Genomic DNA, 22,628 nt, shown 5'->3' with positions numbered 1-22,628 from the left:
ATACACATCTTTCAGAAATAATCAAATTGTGCACTTTGAATATTTGCAGTTTCTTATAACTCAATGAACTCTTTTAAAAAGGTAACTTGCTCCAACTTCTTTGGTCAAACAGGGATGCAGAATAGCTGGTGACTTTTCCTGCATCACTGGGACAGCAAACTGGAGTCTTGGCCACCTAAAAGGCAGCTGAGCCCTCTGCCCCGCCCCCTATGGACTGTGCACTCATTGGGGGTCCCCTCTCCCCCAGGAGGGACAGTGCTGGGGAATTAGCACAGAGAGGGGAAGTAGACACAAAAGGAGAAGGAGCAAGCAGGGAGTCAAGCTGGAAAAGCCAAAGAGAGGGGGAAAGAAAAGAGATGACGAGGAAGGAAGAAGGGAGGGGGCAGACCCCTCCCCTCAAACCTGGTGGTGAGGAGGGGGCCTTCGAGGCAGTCCTAGCCAGGACCCCAGGGAAGTCAGGTCCTCTCTCTTACTAGGGCCACCCTAGTAAGCCCCTTCCTTCTGATTAACAAATAAGCCCCATCCCGCCTAGGAGCTATTGATTTGCAGTCCCCAAGGATGCATCCTTTCCTTGGATTTTAATAGACATTACCTTCAGCGAGACCCTGCAGAGCAAACTGTCAGCAAAGGAACATGTAACACTTTAAAAATGGGGGTGGGGGCAGTGTGGGAGACTTGGAGAGGTGTTGGAGAGGTGGTGGTGAGAGATCACACAAGATTAACCACTGAAGTACGCTTCCTTTACAACAATGTACCAGACTGGGAATGTTATGGGACCGTAATGAATGCCAGCACCCCTGGCTGTGCGTATGTGCTGAATCTCTTGGGATGATTTTAGGAGAATTTCAAAGCCCCTTTGACCACGACAGCCTGCATTGGCCTGAGGTGACATAATCTCTTGAAAAATGAATCTGTGTCCTCTCCCCCACCCCCGTACTTCCTGACACTTGTCCAGTTGACAGAAAAGACACTCTGCCTTGAGGAGAATTAGACGAGACTGGGGAGGATGCAAAGAGCGATGAAAAGAACTTTGTCTTCCTCTTTAACTCCCAAGCTAGGTTGGAGGAGCCAAAGAAGAGTTTGCAGTCATAACCCGAATTAGAAAGAACCCAGAGGGAGAGGCCATAATCTGTCTCCCATCCCTCCCTCCCCCACCACAGACTGCCCCAGCGCCCCTGGGGCTAGCCAAGGAGAGCCAGGGGATGGGAGGCCCGGGCCTCGGGGGAGGTCAAACTCCAAGACCAAAGACCAGACGTGGGGTGATCTGGAGAGATAGTCAACCTCTGATAGTGGCTGGCACTGGGGCCGCTGGGCGCCACCTGTAGACCACTCCTTGTGGTCACTATAGTGACCCCCCACCCCCCCTCTCAGAGGGGACAGCTCACCTATGGCAAATGCAGAAAAGGCCCCCCTCAAGTCTGCACGCTGCCTGAGAACAGCCCTGCACAGGACACCCGCCCTCAGTGAGCCCTCATCCCGATTTGTATACACTAACCCAAAGCAAAAGGTGAGGTCTCTGCCCCCCCCCCCCCAGAGAGGCAGTGGTGGTATTGGGGTGGCCCTGGATGGTGGGGAAACCCACCCTCGTCACAGTAGGTTAAATATTATCAAACTGCCATTTCATAGACAAAAAGGATAAAATATCTGCGATTTCAAATGATTCAATCGAATACACATCGTTTAGCAGTGAACTTGGTGTGGTCTCGTGCATTCACCCTCCCTCCCTCCCTCCCCACCTCCTTCCTTTCTCCCTTCCTTCCTCTTCTCCTAGCTTGGGATACAAACTTGATAAAGAAACTCACTGACCTTGAGGAACTCATGGTAGAAAAAAACTTTAAACTCCTGGTCACACAGGTGACTAGTCACAGGTCACCCTAGGTGACCCTAGGTGACCCTAGTCACAGGGTAATAAATGCCATAATAAAAGTTACCACACACTACAGAAGAGGCAACTGAGTGTAGCCAGGCCACCAGGGATGACCAAGGCCGAGTGCAGAGGCATTCACTGGGCATGGAAAGGCACGGCGAGTGGGGGCACGAGCGTGGCCTGTGGGGCTGAGTTTAGCGCAGTGGGCGGTGCTTGGCAGGTTGTGGGAAGGGGATGCAGGGAGGAGGGGGGAGGCAGAGGGTCAGGGGGCGTTGCTGGGGGATGCTCACAGAGATAGGAGAAGTCAGCAGCTCAAGAATGGTGTCCAAGCTCCTGTCCTACACTGGGCTTCACTACTTCTTGGCCAAGTGACTCTGGGGTAACTTAGTCTTTCTGAGGCTGTGTTTTCATCACAGAACGGGATTCACAAGGACCTTATTTTACAGGTGGCAGGGCAAACACTAAACGAGATGTTGCAGGCAAAGCACTTAAGGACCTGGACTTGACAAATACCAGCTACTATGGTTCTACAGAGGGGAAAGCCAACGGCAGAGAGCTTTTGAAAACAATACACAACTGGAAGTTTCTCCACGTCCAGGACTTGTTGTCCCCTGCACATTTCACTGGACGCTCTAAGGTGTGGCCCAGGGAGCCTGAGGTCTCCTCCTGGCTCCTCCCACTCACTCAGGAAGTTGGGTGTATATGGCTCTTTCCTCCTCTGGGTCTTGGTTTTCTTTCTCTGGGTGGGGAGAGTCACCTGGCACTATAAGCTGTCAGCCTCATGACAGGAGTGACATGTCAATGGGATCAGATGCCAGAAAAATGGGGATCAAGATCAGCTCTGAGTTGGCAGGGCCTTCTCTAGTGGCTTCTGCAGAGACAGGAGCTGGCTTCTCCATCCCTGGACTGTCCTGGGAGCTGGCAGGGCTGTGGGGGATGGGGTCTGATGCAGAGCTACCTGGGTTGGCAGTCAAGTTGCCCGCTTGCTTTCTTGTCTTTTTTTTTTTTTTTTTTTAATATTTATTTATTTTTGGGAGAGCACAAGCAGGGGAGAGGCAGAGGATTCAAAGAGGGCTCTGTGCTGACAGGCTGACAGCAGTGAGCCTGATATGGGGCTCGAACTCACGAACCGTGAGATCGTGACTTGGGCTGAAATCAGAAGCTCAAGAGACTGAGTCACCCAGGTTCCCCGCCCAGCTTTCAATAAGTGGCCTCAGGACCCCTCTGAGCTCAGTGTCCTCTCATCTAAAAGCCCAGCTCTCTCACCAGCCAGCATCAGACAGGATCAAAACAACAGCATCTTACTAAAGGCCTGCGCTTTACAGGGTCCTCTTCATACCTGTCGATAACCTGGAAGTAGGAATGAGTCCCCCATTTTACAGAAGGAGGAGCAGAAGCTTAAGAGGGCTGTAGGAACTGCCTGAGATCACAGCATGGAGGTAAATGAATGGGATGCAGGTCCAAAGGGGTCTGGCTTCCAAGACTGTGCTCTGAAACGCATTGCAGAGAGTAACCACATGCTTCCTTTAAGAATCACTCGGCCACATCTAGAGCAGGGCCTACACGTACACCCGGACCAGAGCCAGGGAGCTCCTCCCCACTCTGCAGATAGACTGGAACTGAGCCCACCCTCCACGGTGTCCAGGGGTCCTCCATCTGAGCCTCACACCTTCCAGAGCGCAGGGCTCCTCTCGTCCCCACGGCCAGCGTGAGGCTCTGTGACCAGCCCCTCCCACCAGCTGCAGCCCCGCCCCTTCTGGCAGACCCCGCACCCAGCAGCTGGGCCCCAAGTCTGCAGGGAACCGCCGGCAGAAGATAGGGGTCCAGCAGACACTGCTTCTGGCCAGTGTCCCCCAGGCGACAGAAGGTGGCCCCACCGGCCCCTATGGGTACCCGGTCTCTGTCAGATGGTCCTGCTGAGAGGAGGGGCTTGTCTCCCCCCCAGACCTGTCTGTTCCCCTTCACTCCCCGCTCAGTCCTCATCCTTCCACACTTGTTCCTTTTAGGCTTTATTGGAGTGGCCCGGCAGCTACGTGTGGGCAGGGCTGAGGTGAAGTCCAGCGCGTGGCCCCTGGAGGCAGAGCACCTCCTCCCTGTCTCCCCAGGGCCTAGACAGACAGCCAAGGTGGCTGAGGTTGCAGAACTGAGGCAGGTGACACTGGGCAGTGAGCTAGCGAAGGGCCGGGCCCACACTTGCCACCATTTTCCTGCATTTATTTAACAGTTATTGAGCCACTGGTCTGTGCTGAAAAGTGTTCAGCTCCAGGTAGAGTACTTGGAACAAAGTGGACCTGCTCCTGATTTTGTGAAGCTTAGCCTCTGGCTAGGGTAACAATAAACAAGCGGTTTTGATCCCCACTGCACTCGGGGAAAAGGCCCGCCATGTTTCTGGGCCAGCCTCCAGAGGGTCTGGAGGGTGTCCGGGGAAAGCTTTCTGCAGGAAGCAAGAGCAAAGCTGAGATTTCAAAGATGACTAGGGAGGGATCCATGGAGTTTAGGGTTCATGGAGTTTTCCAGAGACAACAGCACTCTGGAAGTCAGAAGTGAGGGCAGCTCCCCCTGGTGGGGCTGGCAGGAGCCATGCGTGAGGTCCAGATCCAGGGAAGGCTTCTAAGCAGAGGGCAAGGGTTTGCACGATGTTCTGAGGGTTTGGGGGTGCCTTTAAGGGTTTTAAGCAAAAGAATGAGACAACAGGCTTCTCCTTTTAGAAAGATCAGAGACAGGCAGGGAGGAAGAGAAGAGAGGAGCTGCTGAGAGGGCAGTCCAGAAGCTGTTGCAAAGGAAGAGGCATGAAATGTTGATTGAACAGGTCAGGAAAGTCACTGTGGGCATGAAGACGGGTTGGAGAAGTACTTAGGAGGGTGAATCTGTGGGGCAAGCTGGGAGCCCAGGACAACACCCAGACTCCTGGTTTCAACAGGGGGTGGGTAGCACCCAAGAGTATACCAGAGTAGCAGCAGCCTATGGGGAAAGGACAGCGGGGTCGAATTTGGACACGATGCACTTTTGGTACAGGTAGGACATACGTGAGGAGTTGTTGGGGAGAAGGATACAGAGATGGAGAGGTTTAGTCTAGCCACATGGAATTGGGAATTTTCAACACAGAGGCAGCTGATGTGTGAGCGGCTGAGAGCAACCAGGAAGACCTCCCGGGTTGGAAGAGGGATCAAGGACACAGAACCTGAGAGGTAGATGGGCCAGGGGAGAACTCACAGGGAAACTCTGGGTTGAGCACTTGAAAGGTAGGAGGAAATTCAGGAGAGGCAGTGGTGGAGACATGTCAGGAAGGAGGGAGAAGTCTATTGTACCTCATGCTGTCTAGAAATCAAGGAAGATAAAGATAAAAGAGGTCTCCTGAAAAAAAAAACAAAAGGTGGAGGGAGGGAATCTCCTGGACTTGCAACAAGGTTGTGGAGATATTGGTGAATGTGGGTACAAGGCAGGCTGCATGGGGATGAGAAACGGGAACTAGAAATGGAAATGTGGATGAGGCGACAACCCAGGTAAGAAGTTTGCTCTTCAGTAATGGACTAGATAGATGGGTAGATGATAGATAGATAGATAGATAGATAGATGATAGATATAGATAGATGAGAGAGAGAGAGAGAATAGATAGACCTCAGGTAGGTAGATAGGGCAGCTGTGAGGCCATGTTGTTAAGAGGGAAACACCTTGAATGTGGTCCCTGCAGATGGAGGGAGCAGGGGGACAGGGGAGGACGGGAGACGGGCTGGGGTAAAATCCGAAAAGCTGGCTGGAGGAGATGCCAGTCTTCCACTGGGTCGGGAGGAAAGGAGAGCAAGAGACAAAAGCATTGGCAAGCTCATCAGTTTGGTAACAGGAGCTGAGGGAGGGGACTTCTGGCGGCCTCTGCTTCTCTGTGGAGGAAGACAGCAGGCTGTCGAGGGAAGGCGTGGGGGAAGCCAGTGGTGTCGAGGTTTGAGGAGCGGAGAGCTGAAACGGTCTGGGACCACACATCTGCGGCCAGGGCGAGTCTCCCTGCCCTTGCCCTTGCCCTTGCAGCCTGGGGGCCCGCCCGAGGAGCCCAAGGAGCCCACCTGGGGGTTTGCCAGGAGGCTGCGGGGTGGCCCAGTGTCACCACAGCCACCCAGCCACCAGCGCTGGGCAAGCTCGGTGAAGGGATGGCAAGGAGAGGAAAGAGTATCCAGCGAAAGGCACCGCTGGGACCTGGCAGGCCTAACTCTGCCTCTCACTGGCTGTGACCACAGCCACATCACCTCTCTGTGCCTCCACTGCCACATCCTTAAATCCCTTTCAACCCTTAAAAACCCTGCCTTGCGAGGGTGCAACGAGAATGAAATGGACGCTGCGTGGAAATGCTTTGTACCTAGAACGTGGAACACCCCACGGCGCGGGACAGCGTCTGGCACACAGGAGGTACTTGGTAAGTAGGAGCCACTGTGACTCATCACTGCTTGGTGTGGGTAAGAGGAGCCGTGGAAACTGCAGATCTTTGATATCCAGGGGCACAGATACGTGAGGGACCTGAGGCCTATGTCAGTGGTGGATTCTGGCCAAAGGGACTCGGTCACAGCTTCAAAGAAGGTGGGTTGTGGTGTGGCCTGGGATGTGGGGCCGTTGCTTCTAAGGCCGCCAGGCCCTCCTGCGGCGACGCGGCCCCGGTCAGTGGAACTGGCCATGCACTTCTAGGAGAATCCACGTTCTCCACAATGAGCCCCTCTCTGCTGCACGCAGGATAGCTGCCCAGAGAGCCCCTCTGTTCTCCTGGGCCCAGGCTCCCGAGCCCGTGCGCGGGGCTCCTGGGAAATGGGATGGGGAAGAGGGATGAGTGAGTGTAGAAGTTTCCAAAACAGGAGACAGGCAGGGGCCAGGGGCCAATGGCATAGGCCTGGAGACTTTAATGTCCTGCTGGTGGGAGTGGCCTTATGCCAGACAGACACTGGCACTGACTGGGCCTATTTGGATGACATTAGAAGCTCCATCCAACCATGCCTCTTGCCGGTGAGGAGAAGGGTCTGTCAATCTACTTCTTCTGGACATGTTTTCCGGTGGTTCCTGACCACCCCCACTCGGCCCATCCATTCAGCTGCTGAGAGAGAGAGGGGCTGCCGTGGTGGGCTAACCCTTCTCGGCCCCAGCCACCCTCCCCTCACCATTGGTCATGCTAGCTCTAAGCCCATGCTGCTGCTGTGCGGAACTTCACAGCCTGCGGGGGATCAGGGTCTCCTGGGAGCCCTGATGCTGGTCAAGGCTCCCCAGCGAGGACCCGAGGCTCAAGCGTCCCTGGGCACTGGCCATGCCCTCTGGGGACTCTTGTCTTTTCAGTAGCTCTGTTGCTGCCACCTCCACATCCTCTGGTTCCATCTGGCAGGCATCTGCCAGGGCCCGGCCTGTCGCCGTGACAAAGTCAGCATCAGCCGCCAAGGTGTCCAGGCCTCCTCGAACCAGAGCCTGCAGGGAAGAGAGAAGGCTGGGTGTGATCTCCTGGGGAGCTGCCTCAGGGGTCTGCCTCTGTTGGCTCTACCCTCTCTCTACCCCAGGACATCACAGGGCCACCCCTGAATGCAGCCCACTGCTCTGTCCCAGCCCCCATCTCACCTCCTGTATCAGCCGGGCTGTCGCTGGAGTCTGGCACCTGGAACTACTCTCCTTGGTCCTACCGTGGTGGGATGCTTCCTCAGGCCCCGGGGTGGGGTCCCTCCTCTCCCCAGGCAGGGGAGGCTCTGCGCCGGCACGCTGTTCCAAATGCACAAAAGCAAAGACCCCAACAGGGATGCTGGAGCCCGCTGGGATCTGGTGAAACCCTAGCCCTAGGGAGCCTCAGCCAAGACTCACAGAAAAGGGAGGACCCAGGAGTCCGGCCCTTTCTGTTATTAATGGACAAATTACCACCACACCCTTCCTATGCATAGAGTTTCTTCCCAGGCCTGTGCCCTATTACCTGGCAGGGGGTAGGAGACGCCTGGGCCCCAGGCATTTCTCTCTGGGCCAGCTGTCCTTTTAGCTTTTCCATACAGGATTTGCTGTGGGCTCCTGTGGGCAAGACAGGGCAAAGGCAAGAGGGGCCTGAGTCAACAGAGCTCTGCCTGGCCAGGCATCCAAACTCTGAGAGCTCTCTGAGACCCTTGGGGCTGTGGAAGGGGTCCTAGAGGGTGGACGTAGGCTGAGGCCCAACCAACTCCAGGCCAGGCAGGACCCTGTGTTGTCCCGTTGCCCTTGTACTTGTCCTGGTCTTTGTGCTTGTGGGTTTGGGAGGGGGAATCAGGGCCAGAGTTTGACCAGCTCTGGTCAAGCTGTTTCTCAGTGTGTCCACGTGTGTTTGCATGCAGAACTGTGTGTGTGTGTGTGTGTGTGTGTGTGTGTGTGTGTGTGTGTTTACACGCCACGGAGCAAGGCAAGTGCCCTCATCTCCCTTGAACTCCAGCATCCTCAGGGCTCTTGCTGTCACACACAGCAGTCTAGGACCTGCTGGGAGATTGCCAGACCATCTGCCGAAGGGCCCCAGAGCCAAGGGGTCAGTCGTTCAAGAGCTGCCCTTCGGGCGAGTGGGTGTGAGTTTCCAGGCATGCCCCCTTCCCACCTCATTCGGTGACCTACATGACACCCTTGATCTCTGCCTGGATCAGGAGCTGGCCCTGACTGCTCTTCCGTCCCGGGCCCAGCTGATCCCACCGCAGCAGGCTCCCAAGCCAGCCCTCCCAGCCAGATTCCCCAAGCGTAAGGAACGAGCGAGGCTCCCCAGGCCTCTCTGGGAGAAGGCTCAGCTTCTAGGGTGCACAGAAAAGACTGACCCAGGACGCTTCGGGGCTGGCCAAAGGCTCCTCCTCTGGCAGCAGGCATCTCTGTCTCTCCAGGGAACTCCCTTTCATAGCGGATGCTGAAATGGAAGCAAGGCTGGTGATAGGGAAGCAAGGCAGGCTTCTGGTTCTCCCACCATCCTGCCCCTCTATGGCCCCAAACATCCTTTTCCCTCAGGATCTGGACCCATCATTGTGTGCAGCTTGGACTCCAGGGCTGGTGCTCCCACTGCTCTGTGCCCAGACAGTCCTGGCTCTCTAAGAGAAATGGGCCAAATACATTCCCCACTCCTCTCCTTCGTTCAATGGTCCCTGCTGTCAGACATGCCCTTCCCTCTACCCTTTTTCACATTCTGTTCATCTTCCGAGGCTCAGCCCAGCCTCACGACCTCCAGGACACTGGTTCTCAACCTTGGTGGTACACTGGATCACCTGGGGAGCTTTAGAAACTAGTAGTGGCTGTGTCCCACCCCCAGAGTTTGCGGTGAGGCCCAGGAACTGCAATTTTGAAAGCTCCTTGGTGTTTCCGATGCTCAGTGGAGGCCGAGAAACGTTGTTTAGCTCAAATCTAGACCTTTCCAGCCCATGGTGATCAATATGCCTGCATTCTCAGGACACCTGCTCTTTGTGATTATTCGGTCACTGTCAGGTCCCGTGACATCTCCCAGGAAGACTACAATCCTTTCAGGGCAGGGCCCAGGTCTGGTGCTTCTGTATTCCCAGAACACCTAACACCATGGTGACCCAAGGCGCAGGTGCCTCTCAAGGCTTGAGGGCTGAATTCAAAGGGTCTCTGCATGCAAGGGCGTGTAGGCAGCTCTGGCCATGGGAAACACCTGCTCACGGGGCTTCTGCCCTGTCCTGCCCATTACTGAGGGTGTGCGACTCAGCCTTTCCAGGTCTAAGGTACCTCTAATCACCCGACCTCCTATCTATAAGGGAAGGTCTGCTTGGACCTCAGCCCGCAGGTTATGATTTCTGAGAAGCTCCCCGACTTCATCCTGCTGTTTTTTCATGAGACTTATGTAATCACAGATTATATCTGGTGGACAGCTCAGGGTGAAAGAGAGGGGGCCCAAACAGCAGTGAGATCTCCCTGGAACCCAAATCCTACAATTAAACTTCAACTTTCCACAGTTGTAGTAAGCTCTCTTTCTAATCTAATATGTTCAGTAGGTCTCAGCTCCTACAGCAACCTGGCTGCCGTAGATGATGGAATAAAGGAACCACGCAGCATTTGTGCCAATGCTGACATGAGGCTGCTCTCTGCTGGCCAAAGGAGTCTCTGCAGTCTGGGCCTGCCTCTTGCCTTAAGGGGGAGGATGGATCCCAAAGGACACCAAGGCAAGCGGAGGACAACCTATATGTTTCAGGGTGTCCCTCTCTGGAAAAGCCTGGAACCCACTAACCATGTCTTCCCAGTCCTACCCCAGTACCCTTACACCCAAAGCTGGCAGTGACTGCCACTACCTGGAAAATAGCTGGCTGTTGCTATGGCTGCTGTTGTCACAGGCAACATTGGCATTGGCATTATTGGTGTTGGCATGAGCAAGAGGGTTGGTGCGTGGATCTTGAGGGAAATCCTCCAAGAAGACGGGTGATTCCAGCTCTTCCATCTCTATCTCAGCAAACTGGAGGGGTCGCTGGTTGGCCATCACAGGGGGCAGGGAGTTGGTCCTTTCCATGAAGTTGTCCACCTGGCCAAACAGGCCCCCAGTCCTCTAGGGTCAAGAAGGAGAGCATAAGGGCTGAGAGCAGTGACAGGGGAATGAGAGCTGAGAGTGCATGGGGACTGCCATACTGGGATGATTTGCTGGGAACAAGTGATCGTATTAGAAGACAAATCCTATAAGGCCAAAGGGAAATGGACTGGGCTGTAAGGCCAGAGAAGAAACCATCCGCCTTCAGAGAGTTCTCTGTACAATGGGGTAGACAGGACACATCTAAGGAACGACACAGGAGACACAGATAGCCAGATAGGGAAATATGGCGTCATGGAAAGAGCACTGGATTGGGAGTCTGGAGAACTGGTTCTAGTCCCACCTCTAAAGCTAACTAACTTGCTAAAGTGATACTGGATATCTCATATAATCTCCTTGGGTCACCACTTCCTCATGAATAACCCAGAAGGTTTTAACTAGGTGGTCATTAAGGACCTTTTAGTTCCGTAGCGTCATAAAAAACACTAGACAGCGCTAAGAATCGAGGGCCAGTGTAACTGGAAGCAGGTGGGGCATTTGACAATGAAGGGATTCTAAGAGATGAATGTTGACTAGTGGCTGTGGGGACGTGAGGAAAGGAGTGAGGCTTGGTAGAGGAAGGGAAGAAAATACGTGTTATATTTGACAACTGACTAGGTTGAGTCACTGATTTTGAGTCCCAAGAGATGTGGGCTGTGGGTGTCTTCAGTTTCCAAATTCCCCTCCCATGTGGCTAGGCTTCTCGCCCTCATTTCTATGGGATGTTGCTAATCCCTGTGCCTGGGACACACAGGGTGGTCATGGCTTTCACATACCCGGAATATCCCTTCCTCCATCGCAGCCTCCACCATGGCTCTCTCCAGCTCCTCTTCAGCTGTCAGGTCTCCTGAGATGGTGCGCCGGATCTCTGGGGCTGCCTCTTCCTCAATGGTCCGCAGTCCGGCCTGGGGACAGAAGCTCCATGACCCCTCCAGTCTAGTGGGGGAGACCAGACTGCTTCCCATGGCCTTGCTCATTTCTAGCTCCAGCTCCAGCCCCACTCTCTCCTGGACATTCAATGTCCCAGGACTTCATGAGGCCACTAGGTCTTGCTCTGATTCTGGGATGGTCCAACCTCATGGGGTTTCATACCCTCTCCAGCTTCCAGCTGGAAAAATCTTTTTACTCAGTAGAGTCTTTTAGACAAATGATCTCCTTTTACTGAATATGCCATTAATACAGTTTTTTAAGTTGATTAAAGCCATGGGACAAATCAAGATTGGTGTCATATGACAGCTTGCAGTGAGAACATGGCATCATTTCTGTGACATTGCTGTACAAGATGTATATCCCTAAATCTACCATGAAGAAACATCACCTGAACTCAACCTGAAGGATATCCTGTAGTCTTCAAAAGCATGAAGGTCTTGTCAAGGAAAGACCAAGGAACTGTTCTAGCTGAAAGAGTCTAAAGAGATATAACAACTAAATGCCATGTGTGTTTCTAGATTGGATCCTTTTACTATAAAGGCATTCTTGGGACAGCTGGTGACATTTGCATGGGGCCTGAAGATTTGATGGTTATAATGTCTCGATGTTAATTTCCTGACTTTGGTGGTTGCATTGTGGTTGTGTAGAAGAATTATGTAGGAGAATGCCCTTATTTGCAGGAAATACATATGAAAATGTTCTGGGTTGATGGAACATCATGTTAGGAATTACACTTAAAATGGTTCATAAAAAAGGTGTTTGTATTATACACACAACTTTTAAAATCATGACACTGTTTTAAAGTAAAAATCGCAATTGAAATAAATTTTTGAGCACACAGCCCAAAGGCACACATATTTTTGAATTTGTAAATTGTATGCATTATAATTAACACCAAAAAATAGAAATAAAAGACAGATGAGATGAAACAAAGTTCTAAATTTCTCTGCATGCCAATGGACCAGTTTAAGCACTCAAATCCCTCTTCTGAACCAATGCCATTGCCTTTGGGTCTGTCACCCAAAGATGGAGGAGCTCCTGCCTGGCTCCTCACTCACCCTGGAGCCCTCCTTCCCTCTCTGCCTCTGTCACTGGCCTTCAAGGACATGGAGCCTGAAGACCTGGCTCAGTGGAGTCCCTTGGAGGTCAGGTTGGGCTTACCTGGATCTGTACAGTGTCCTTCTTGGGCCGATACCCATAATACTCTTCCTGGCGCTTCATGAACTTCCGGAAGTGCTCCTGGATGAGAAACGTGGCGTAGAACTTCCCTACAGTCACCTCATCATCTGCAGAAGAGTCAAAAGGGGTGTCCTGAAGGTGGGTAGGAATCTGAACTGGGTTCAGAGTGGGAGCCAGGTGTAGCCAGGACCGGGCGCTTCAGGACACTCCTCTCCTTGCTGACTTGGCCAGTGGGCAGTTCCACCCTAAGGTTGGTACCCACCCTGATTACCACCATGGGGTCTCTCCAAGGTATTTATGAAGGTTCTGGGCCATTCTCAGATTCCCACAGGGCTTCCTGGAGAAGTCCCTTGTCCCCTTTCCTCAGCTGCCTCTGGATGCTGGTGTCCCAAAGCAGCACCCACCTCCTATTGGAGGAATGACCTGGTCCAGGAGCTTCATGCTGGTTCTCTTCCAGATCTTCTTGATGATGGCCCTCAGCTCCTCATTGGCCTGCTCAAAGTTACCTGGGAGCAAGGGACAGGCAGGGGCAGCCCTAAAGCCACACGGCCCAAGTCAACTGCACTTGACAAAGACACCTAGAATTCTCCAAACACCTCATTCAACAAATGTTGGCTGAGATTTTGTTTGTCTATTTGGTTTTGGCAGCTGCTGTGCTGAGCACTGGCAAGAAGGGGAGGGCACCACCATCCCCCTGGGGCAGCCCAACCCTTGAGTCATGTTTCCACACCCCACAAGCCTTGGCTTCCAGTGTTCAGAGTGGCTCCCTTTGAAGTCTGTCTGTCATCTCCTGGTCTTCTCCCTTTCCCCTCAAAAGCCTTTAAATCCCCATGGCCCTCTGGTCTATTCCAAGGACTCTCAGGCAACCTTCCTATTGCCCTAACGTGGTTTCTCTCACTCTTGGTCTTCTTCTCCTTGCCCTCCCAAGAAAACCTTCCCTGTGGTGATCTCAGATCCCTGCAGTGGTCCTGATTGCCTTCGGGGACGGCTCTGATACAGCCGAGCGCTAAGTGAGGGCTCAGGAACAAAAGAGCCCCCAGCTTAAGTCCTTTCCCTGCTCCCATGATGTCTGCTTCCTGGCGGCAGGGCACTCAGCTGTGGAGCTGAGTGTGGGCTGCAAGCCCAGGGCTAACTGAGGCGCCCCTCGGCTCCCCCCAGAACCGCACCACAGGCAGCCCCCACCTCTGCACGAACACTGCCATTTTTTGGGCCCCATTCAGACATAGCTGTGTGGGAAGAGATCCTTAGTGACCTTTCCCCTGCAGAGATTTTTTGAGCTCTCTCGAAGCCCTGAGAGGCACAGACTGGCGTCCTCCTTCTGCTTTTCCTCATGGCTCTTGGTTCCAACCCTTAGCTCTGAGAATCTGGCAGAATCTGTACCAGAAAACTCATCCTATGAGAGAAGGGAGGGGGCTGCATGCCAGAAAGTTCTCACCTTCCGTCTTGATCTTGAGTGCTGTGCGGACCAGGGCGAAGAGAGTGGCGTTGAAGGTGACCGTGCCGTCGCTGTTCAAGGGCATGTTCATGCCCACCAGCCGCTGTGAGGGGAGGGGCAGTGGCTGGCTGCTGAGCTGGGACCAGGCCAAGCTTGGCAGGTCATTCTGGCCTGGTCTGTGGACCGGGAGGGGATGGGACATGAAGGCTGGGGGTGCAGGTGATTCGGGATGCCCTTCACGAGGGGATGGAAGGATAAGTTGGGAGACACTGTTGACTGTTGGGAGACACTGATGAGTTGGGAGACACTTTAGGTCCTCAGGAAGGGACTTGGGGACCCAGGAGATGACTGCTCTAAAATGACTCATCCAATCAGGCCCTCATCAGCTTCCCTGTCCCTTGGTACCGGAGCCTCTTCCTCTCCCAGGGGGCACCCCTCCCTGGTCGCGCTGGTTACCTTACATGCTACCCGGTGTGGGCAGAACTTTCCAAAGCCCAGAGGGGGTTGGATCCGTCTCAGCAGGGTCACCACATCCAGGTGTTTGATTCTGCCCCTGCAGGAGGACACAGAGACTTGTACACCAGGCGTCTCCACCCAGGACCTCCTCCCTGCTCAGAGAACGGCCAAGGGGAAGAGAGCCAGGTGACAGGGGAGTGTTTCCTATTTTCGGAGTGTGTTTAGGAAGTTGAGCTGAGCTCCTGCTTTAAAGAAGAAACAATGTTTGGGTTCACTGTTACCCACCACCAGGAATGGGCTGTCCTTTTTTTGGGAAGACATCCTTTTGAGACCAGAATTCCCTCAGATGTGGGATCTCCAGACCCAGAATCTGGACCTCATTTTCCCCACGGCAGAGCCTTCCTTGGGTTCTGTTTGAGCTGACTGGGGGGCTCTTGGGTTATATTAATAGAAGTAGAGGGTATGGATCACTGGAGGTGAAAGCTCACTTCCAGAGACTGGTAGAGAGCTAGAGACCTGTGTCATAGGTTGTTGTAAGGATTAAATGAGATAATGTATGCAATGGTTAGCACAATGCATGACACTTTGGGAAATACTCATCAAATATGAGCTTATTACTTTTTAAAGAAAGAATGTAAAGCAGAAGTGCTTCCTAAGATTTAACATAGGTATGAATGCCATGAGGATCAGGTTAATAAGCAATGCAGGTTCTGATTCAGTCAGTCCAGGGTATGGCTCGGGACTTTGCATTTTAATCAAGCTAGGATGCTGTTAGTCAGTGGACTAAAACTTTGGCTAGCCAGAGCCCAGAGCTGCTCAGGTACTGAGTTCCCTGCTCTCAGACATGTCCATGCAGAAGTTGAATGACCATTTCCCAATAAAGTCAAGGGGTTTTCTGTCCTGAGAGGCTGTGGGATCCCTTCTAACTCTAAGAAACTCCAATTTTCTGATCTGGGACCTCAGATAATGAAGGAAGAAGAAGTCCATTCATTCTTATTAAACTGGAGAGTGATTCCCTATAGGACACGAGGACAGGGGCTAGGATGGGGGAGGGGGGTGGACAGTGAAGGGAGGGGTCTGCACAGAATCTACAGACTGGACTCACTTAGCCTCTGGGTCATACTCTGCCCAAATGGCTTTGAACTCATCCAGGTGATGGGGGCCCAGGATGGACCAGTCCCGGGTGAGGTAGTCAAAGTTGTCCATGATGACAGCTACAAACAGGTTGATGATCTGCAAGAGGAGAACCAAGGGCTGCCACCACAGGAAAGCAGGTGACAATGGGGAGGGGCTGGGGGCTGGGAGATGTCCACTGGGTAAGGGGGCCAGAGCTCCTTCCTACTTGGGCCCTCACTGCAGTCCTTCCGAATGACCTACGTCCCAAACACTAGTGACCTATGTCACACCTCTGCACTCCTCCATAGACAGTGTCCTCTGCCCGGGTTCTGGGTGCTGATCCTTTAAAACCCAGCTCGAGCTCCTCCATCTCAGCCTCTTGCCCCCGCCCCAGAGAGATGAGCCCCCTCCTCTGTGCCCTCACTGGACCGTGCGTCATTACTGCTCTTGCCTTTTCTGTGTCTAGTGGGCGTCCCTTTGAACTGCAAGGCTTGCTCACACATGGATTCCCCAGGTGCCCAATGAGCTCCTCCAGGGCCAGACTGGGTCTTGTCATGTTTCTACCCTCTGCACTGAGCCCAGGGGCACACAGATGCTCACACAACTGTTTTGACCGAATATAGGGAAGAAAATAGAGTGAAGAGACGACAGTCCCATGGATACTGCTGGCTCTTTGCGTTCCACATGAACAGACAGCAGCCCTCGTGTCTTAGAACAATCTGTGCTCTGTTTCTAACCCCATTCAGGACCTCCTCTGGGACCTTATTTCCGGAGCCCCAGCCTCCTCACAGTGGGGCAACTTTCTCTTAGGAGGAACAGGGAGGGGCAAATGGCTTTACTGGGAGCCCCTATTTATTTAGGACAGAGCCCCACTAAATTCTTTTGATTATTCATTTGTAACCAAAAAAGTAAAAACAAAAACAAAAACAAAAACAAAAAACCTTTTAGCAACCCCTCAGAAAACGAAGCCACCTGCAGGATGGCCTGAACCAGAACAATCTAACCAGAGCCTCCTGCCTCCTGGGCCCCTGAGGTCAATCCCCAAGAGACAGAAGCTGACGGGGAAGGGGGGGGCAGATTCCCTTGTGAAATCACCCTCCTCGCCATCTCACCAGGAAGGCGCAGAGCATGTAGAAGCTGACGAAGTAATAGTAGGCGAAGTTGGTGCCACACGTGTACTCCTCACCCGGGGCATAATCCGATTCGGGGTCACACAACTTGCCATAGCTGCAGGCCAGGAGGATCTCCTGCCACGCCTCACCTGTCGCACACCTGGAAGAGAAGGGCTTCTGTTGGCCTTTTCACTCTTTTTTTTTTTTTAATTTGTTGAATGTTTATTTTTGAGAGAGAGAAAGAGAGAGACAGAGCAAGAGTGGGGGAGGGGCAGAGAGAGACACACACACACAGAATCCGAAGAGGGCTCCGGGCTCTGAGCTGTCAGCACACAGCCTGACATGGAGCTCGAACTCACGAACCACGAGATCATGACCTGAGCCGAAGTCGGACGCTTAAGCTACCCAGGCGCCCCGAAGGCATGTCCACTCTTGGGCAGCCCCTCAGGAGGCCAGCAGCCTGGCAGGAGCAGGGTATGGACGGACGAGCAGACTAGGGCTGCTCCCCCAACCCAAAGGAAGCAGTTCAGACCCCTGGGTTCACCAAGTAGCTCAGTGTGAGGCAGGCCTCAGTTTCCCCTCTGTGCCGCGGCCCCACTGCTCTATCCCTTAAGGAGCACTATAGGTAGGAGCTGAACTAAAGAAAAGGGGCAAAATCAATCCATGATTCAACTCCCTGGTGGGGGGGTCACACAGGAGAGCCCTGTGCTGACCAAGGTGACATGCTCTTTTGAAGGGACATGTGACTTCTATCTCCTGTTTCAGTGGGATGAGATCAGGGGAATATATCGTACTCCTCTTAGACCAGCTACGTCATTTTTGGGGCCCAGTGCAAAACGAAGATGTGGGGCCATTTGTTCAAAAATGATTTTAAAAATGGCATCGGTTGCATAATGGTGAGCGCAGCTAACTTCTGAAAGTGATCAAACATTTCAAAACAGGGACAGGAGAGACTTAGCTTGTCTTTTTTCTTCTTCTTCTTTTTTTAAAATTTTTTTTAAAAGTTTATTTATTTTGAGAGAGAGAGAGAGAGAGAGCGAGCACGAGTAGGGGAGGGGCACAGAGAGAATCCCAAGCTGTCGGCACAGAGTCCCACGGGGCTTGATCTCCTGAACTGAGATCATGACCTGAGCAGAAATCAAGAGTCGGGAGCTTAACCAACGGAGCCACCCAGGCACCCTGAGCCTTAGCTCTTCTGAATGAGGGCACTGTGTTGTGTGGCTGCTCAGGCCACAGGGTCAGGAAGCCGGCCCTGCCTGCAATGTAGAGTAGAGCAAAGCAAAGGCCAAGGTCAGAGGGTGGGGACAAGGTGGGGACAGAAGGAGACTGGTACCTGAAGAGCAGCAACACAGCTTGTGGGAAGGTCTGGAAGTTGTTGTTCCGGTTTATTTGGGTCCCGTCCACCATGGCGATCTTACCAAACATCTGCAAATCACAAAGGGCTCCAACCTTGGGACCTAGGTCACAGTTTCCCCTCAGCGCAGGCCCCACTGTCCTCTCCCACCTGACCTACTCCCCTCCTCCACCCCTACCTCCTGCAAATCCCCTTTATTTTAGGCCACAGCACACCCGAGGCCAAATCAGTTAGATTATTTTCAAGGTGGGTAAAGTTCGTCCAATCAAGCCCAAGGAAAGCCCAAGAGTGGACTGGTTTTTCCAACAGCAAGCCAACTTGGGGACTCAGTGTGGGGAATGGGGGGGAGAGGGGACACTGGAGGGTAGACCGGGACCACTTGAAGCGCCTATCGGGGCCTGGGAGAGACACAGCCTGGCCCCTGCTGTTGACCTGCATGCCGAGGCCCCTCCCGGCCTGCTCCCACCTGACCAGCACTGCAGCATCGGGGAGAAGGTGCAGTCTCCTTTCTCAGACTCACAGCTACGCCCCTGGTGGCCAGGATGGAAGATGCAGGGAGGGCGGAGGGTCCAACCTCCACACTAATTAGGCCTCTCCGGGGTCCACCGACGCCCCCTCCCACTTGGCCAAGATCCCTCCTTCGGCCTGGGCCCACCTGCCTCTCACCTGCATGCCGATGACGGCGTAGATGAAGAAGAGCATGACGATGAGCAGGGCCACGTATGGCAGGGCCTAGGGGGTGAGGAGGGAGGGTCAGTGCACAGGGCTCCACGCCCTACCCTCCCCGAGCTCACTGCGGACCCTGAGGTCGCCCCAGGGCTCTCCCCTGGGCTGGACGGATGCCCCTCGCAGCCTCTCCAGGTACGTGCGGTGACCACGGCCCCCACGCAGACCTGGCTCGGACCCTGGCCAGGTAGGCTGGGCACACGCACCTGGAAAGACTTGATGAACGTCCACAGCAGAGTGCGCACTCCCTCTGCCCGGCTCAGCAGCTTGATCAGCCTCATGACCCGGAACAGGCGAAAGAAGGCGCTGGAGATGCGGGCGCTCTCGTCTGGGTCCTGCGGGCCGGCAGCCCCAGAGGTCAGTCTGGAGGTGGCACCTCACAGGGGTAGTAAGGGGCAGGCGGGGGAGGGAGGGGCAACGTGTGTGTGCTGGGGAGGCTTCCATGGATTGGGGGGGCAGCTCCACCCCCACCTCACGGCCCCTGCTGTGAACTGCCGCTGGACCACCGGTAGCCTTAAGGCTTTGGGCTTGTTTAGCCGAGAGGAGGGAGTGGGCCAAGCAGCGTGGTAAGCCCCTTCTGAGGAGAGGGCAACAGGGAGGTGAGGCTGTGGCCGGGCCTGTCCTCCTGGGGCCTCCTGCCTTATCTCACCTTCTCCTCAAGCTGCCACGGAGCAGAGGACCCTTTCAGCGCAGTTTCCCTAAAGCTTGGCTGCTCTGTCACCATCAATCAACATCGCCACCCCACTCAGCACATGGCTGTCCTAAGCCAGGCAAGCCTAGCCTTAGACACCCGGATAACTCTGGAAGGGGAGAGCCCTGCCAGGCTTCCTGTGTCCCCAGAGACCTCGTGCCAGCGAACGGTCACTAAGGTCCTGTGCCAGCTAGCAGTCACAGTCCTCTCGGGATGTTCCCATCTGGACAGAGGGAGCCAGAGAGACGCTTCGCCCTGTTTCCCGGGGCTCCGAGAAAGCCACTACATCCATGCACAGTCTACCGCAGAGCCCCCGCTCCCCACCCCCCGCCCCCAACCCGATCCCTCCAGGGTGCCTGCTCTAGGGAAGGAAGCCCTCAGTGCTGGATCCACCCCATGCAATCCACGGCCAGGCCCGAGCATGCAAGCTGCAGGGCAGAGAGCCGGCGGGCGTGCAGGGCAGGCTCATGCAGCCTGGAATTACAACGTTCCCGCAGCCTCCACCCAGGCAATACAGTCCCCCGCTGGAGGCCAGGAAAGTCTGTGGAGAGAAGAGACCGGGGGAGGGGAAGGGGAGGAGAGAGAGAGGAGGAGGGACACGGTGGGAAGGGGGGGGGGGGAGGTGAGGAGAGGTTGTCAGAAAGGACACACAGAAGAGTTAAAGAGAGAAAAGACAGAGCGGCAGGGGATGAAGACCCCGAGTGGCTGCCAATCAGGGGTGGGGGTGGGCGGGTGTGAGGATGAAGCTGTGGGAACAGTGAGGCAACAGGCTGGGGACAAGGGAGCAAGAAGAGGAGGGAAGACCAGACACGGACAGGTCCCTTCCCATCTCCAGGATGTGCCTACAGCTGACAAGGGGCTCAGGTGCTTCCTGGGTGTCTGGGTCACATGATACTGGGGCCATCCCTGCGGGGACACACTGGAAACACCAGCTCATCACTCTGAGGGGGCTCACACCCCTCTTTCTCCCCGGGTCCAGCAAGGCTCCCTTGTGCCACTGAGGCCCTTATGGAAGTCCCATCCTCCAGGGGCTAAGGCCCTCTGGGGGAGTCTGAGACCCCCACCGCAGCTGCTTCTCTGCCCCGGACCTGGGAGCGGGGCCGAGGCCTCCATCATAGGGGCCAGGAGTTGCATGTGTGAGAGCCGCATTTTCTCCTGTTTACTCTAAACTTCTCTCTTAGACCACCTTTCAGGAGAAACCTTTGTCCCGCAGTTGTGGGACAGGGGAAGTCCTTATTTCATCTTGCAATTATTTGTGGGTGGACTGGTTCCCAGTATACTGGTTTCCCCACCAAGCAACATTCTCTTGGGCAGCTTTTCCCTGGACCACTGGTTCTCAATCCTGGCTGCACATCAGAATAAGCTGGAGAACTTAAAATAATATATTCCTTTGCTGGGTTCCCACCCAGGCCAATTAAGTCTGCTTCTAGGGGATGCGCCTGGCTCCAGGGGTTGAAACTGCATCCCAGGTGATTCTAATACGCAGCCAAGGATGAGGACCAGTGTTCTAGACCCATACCACCAATACGGTAGCTACTAAGCACATGTGGCTATCTGAATTATAGAGAAAATTAAATAAAATTAGAAATTCATCTCCTCGGTTGTACTAGCCACATTTCAAGTGACCACCAGAGGCACAGACACGAATGGCTAGTGGCTACTGGACTGGACAGAAGATTTCTATCGTTACAGAAAGTTCTAACAGGCAGGGTTGCCCTAGTCTGCTCCCCGGTTTGTAGGTCAAGAATGTAAATCAACATTCAAATTTGAAGTCTTAACATGACTTCAGGGAAACATTATTAGTACATCTGCTCCTAAAAATCCAATAATGACCGATGCCCTCTGGGCCCTCCACCACCAAAGAAACTGTTTTGATTTATCCAGGCTTCCTCTACACAGATCTCAGGCTGTTTATTTTGGCTGTTTGGGGTTCTCTCTTCTAATTTTGCTGGTGAGGATCAAACCATGAGGCCTTTGGGATGCTATTTCTCAGTGGAAACCCAAAATGGATGGAAATCTACAACACCCACCTACCCACCTATGCATGCACACTCGTGCGCACGCACACACGCGCGTGCGCACACACACACACACACACACACACACACACACACACTGATTTTGCCCGGGACCTATCCAGCCCTTAGTCTGCCCCACCCCCTCAGGATCTGAGTAGAGCTCTGTCATTGTCTTTCTGCACACAGGGGTGAACAGGATTCCCAGGCCAAGCCCTCCCCCAGACAGCGAGGCAGCCAAGTCCCCAGAAAGTGCTGTTCCTGCCAGGGCTTCAGTCTAAAGGAATCTCAGGCTGAGGGCTCCTTCCTCACAGGCTCCAGACTCTTCCTCAGCTGCTCCCCCACTCCCTCCCCCCCCTCGGGTGTCTTTAGTGCCAGCCCTCTCCCCCACCTCTCCATAGGATTCACCCCTGGGCTGGCAGACCGTAAAGTGCTTATCATCAGGCAGCGGAAAGTTAAGAAGCCCTATGCATGGGTAAGGCTCCTGGCTTTGGGGCTAGTCCCCAGCTGGGCACCTCCATGGCCAAACCAGCCACCTCTGAGCAGAATCGCACTATGGCCACGGTTAGGGTGGCTCAGAAGGCCGAGTGTTCTCCACATCCTTCCTAGGATACTCCTCCGCAGGCACTCTGCCCAGAGGGAAGCCGTCTTTTGAGTTCTGTCTCTGATTCCTGGATCTCCTCTTCCCTGTCCCCTGCTCCCCTCTTTCACCCTGCAGTGACCCTCAGCCATCTGCCTCCCCACTCAGCCTGGACGTTTGTCCTGCCATTTCTATAGCGCCCTTGCTTGCGCTGAGACGCTCTACCCAGTGTGCCAGCCCTCAAGACCACATCAGGGGTCCGGTCCCTTTCTTCGAGCATTACTCCAGGGTGAAACTGAGCTCACTAGGCCCACCCGAGACCCCGTCGTTCTTCCTGCAGATGGACTCATCACATTGGCTATTCCTCAAGGGTCAGTTCCTGCACTCACATCCGCCGTCCTGTCCTCACTTCCAGTGGAGGATTCTGCCTGCTGCCTCGGACACGCCTGTGACTGCCCAGGATGAATGCCCTCTTCCCTCCACCCCATCCCCCTGCTCCCTCGCACCCTTCGTGATTCTTGCCACCTCTGCTTACACTCTTCCTCTTCCAGTCTTCTGACTCGTGTCCTTTGCCGTCGCCTCCGAAACTCTAATCGCTTCCTCAACAATCTCTTCTCTCACATGTTGTGAATTTCTCCTCTGCACTCGC

At 54.1% G+C, this 22,628-nt stretch overlaps 1 protein-coding gene across 3 annotated transcripts in view; it reads right to left on the bottom strand.

Moving 5' to 3' along the window:
* Positions 1-6,717: 6,717 nt before the first annotated feature.
* Positions 6,718-22,628, bottom strand: part of CACNA1S (calcium voltage-gated channel subunit alpha1 S) — a 65,464-nt gene continuing 49,553 nt past the window's right edge. Inside the window, exons 29-44 of one of the 3 annotated variants that reach the window (XM_045456547.1) lie at positions 19,869-19,925; positions 18,900-19,028; positions 18,634-18,699; positions 17,947-18,038; positions 16,614-16,773; positions 15,491-15,618; positions 14,386-14,482; positions 13,930-14,032; positions 12,899-13,000; positions 12,477-12,601; positions 11,162-11,290; positions 10,117-10,367; positions 8,641-8,726; positions 7,791-7,882; positions 7,448-7,585; positions 6,718-7,300 (exon numbers count right to left, since the gene is read on the bottom strand). In XM_045456547.1, coding sequence (XP_045312503.1) covers positions 7,049-7,300; positions 7,448-7,585; positions 7,791-7,882; positions 8,641-8,726; positions 10,117-10,367; positions 11,162-11,290; positions 12,477-12,601; positions 12,899-13,000; positions 13,930-14,032; positions 14,386-14,482; positions 15,491-15,618; positions 16,614-16,773; positions 17,947-18,038; positions 18,634-18,699; positions 18,900-19,028; positions 19,869-19,925 — 2,007 coding nt within the window. In that variant the 3' untranslated portion in view covers positions 6,718-7,048. Of the gene's footprint in view, positions 7,301-7,447; positions 7,586-7,790; positions 7,883-8,640; positions 8,727-10,116; positions 10,368-11,161; positions 11,291-12,476; positions 12,602-12,898; positions 13,001-13,929; positions 14,106-14,385; positions 14,483-15,490; positions 15,619-16,613; positions 16,774-17,946; positions 18,039-18,633; positions 18,700-18,899; positions 19,029-19,868; positions 19,926-22,628 lie in introns of those variants that run through there. The other 2 variants (XM_045456548.1, XM_045456549.1) reach the window with 2 other exon arrangements.

This window comes from Leopardus geoffroyi, chromosome C3 (genome assembly GCF_018350155.1).
Source record: "Leopardus geoffroyi isolate Oge1 chromosome C3, O.geoffroyi_Oge1_pat1.0, whole genome shotgun sequence".
In the NCBI taxonomy this organism is placed as follows: Eukaryota; Metazoa; Chordata; class Mammalia; order Carnivora; family Felidae; genus Leopardus; species Leopardus geoffroyi.
The sequence above is the reverse complement of the archived record's forward strand: the minus strand, read 5'-3'. Positions and strand labels throughout refer to the sequence as shown.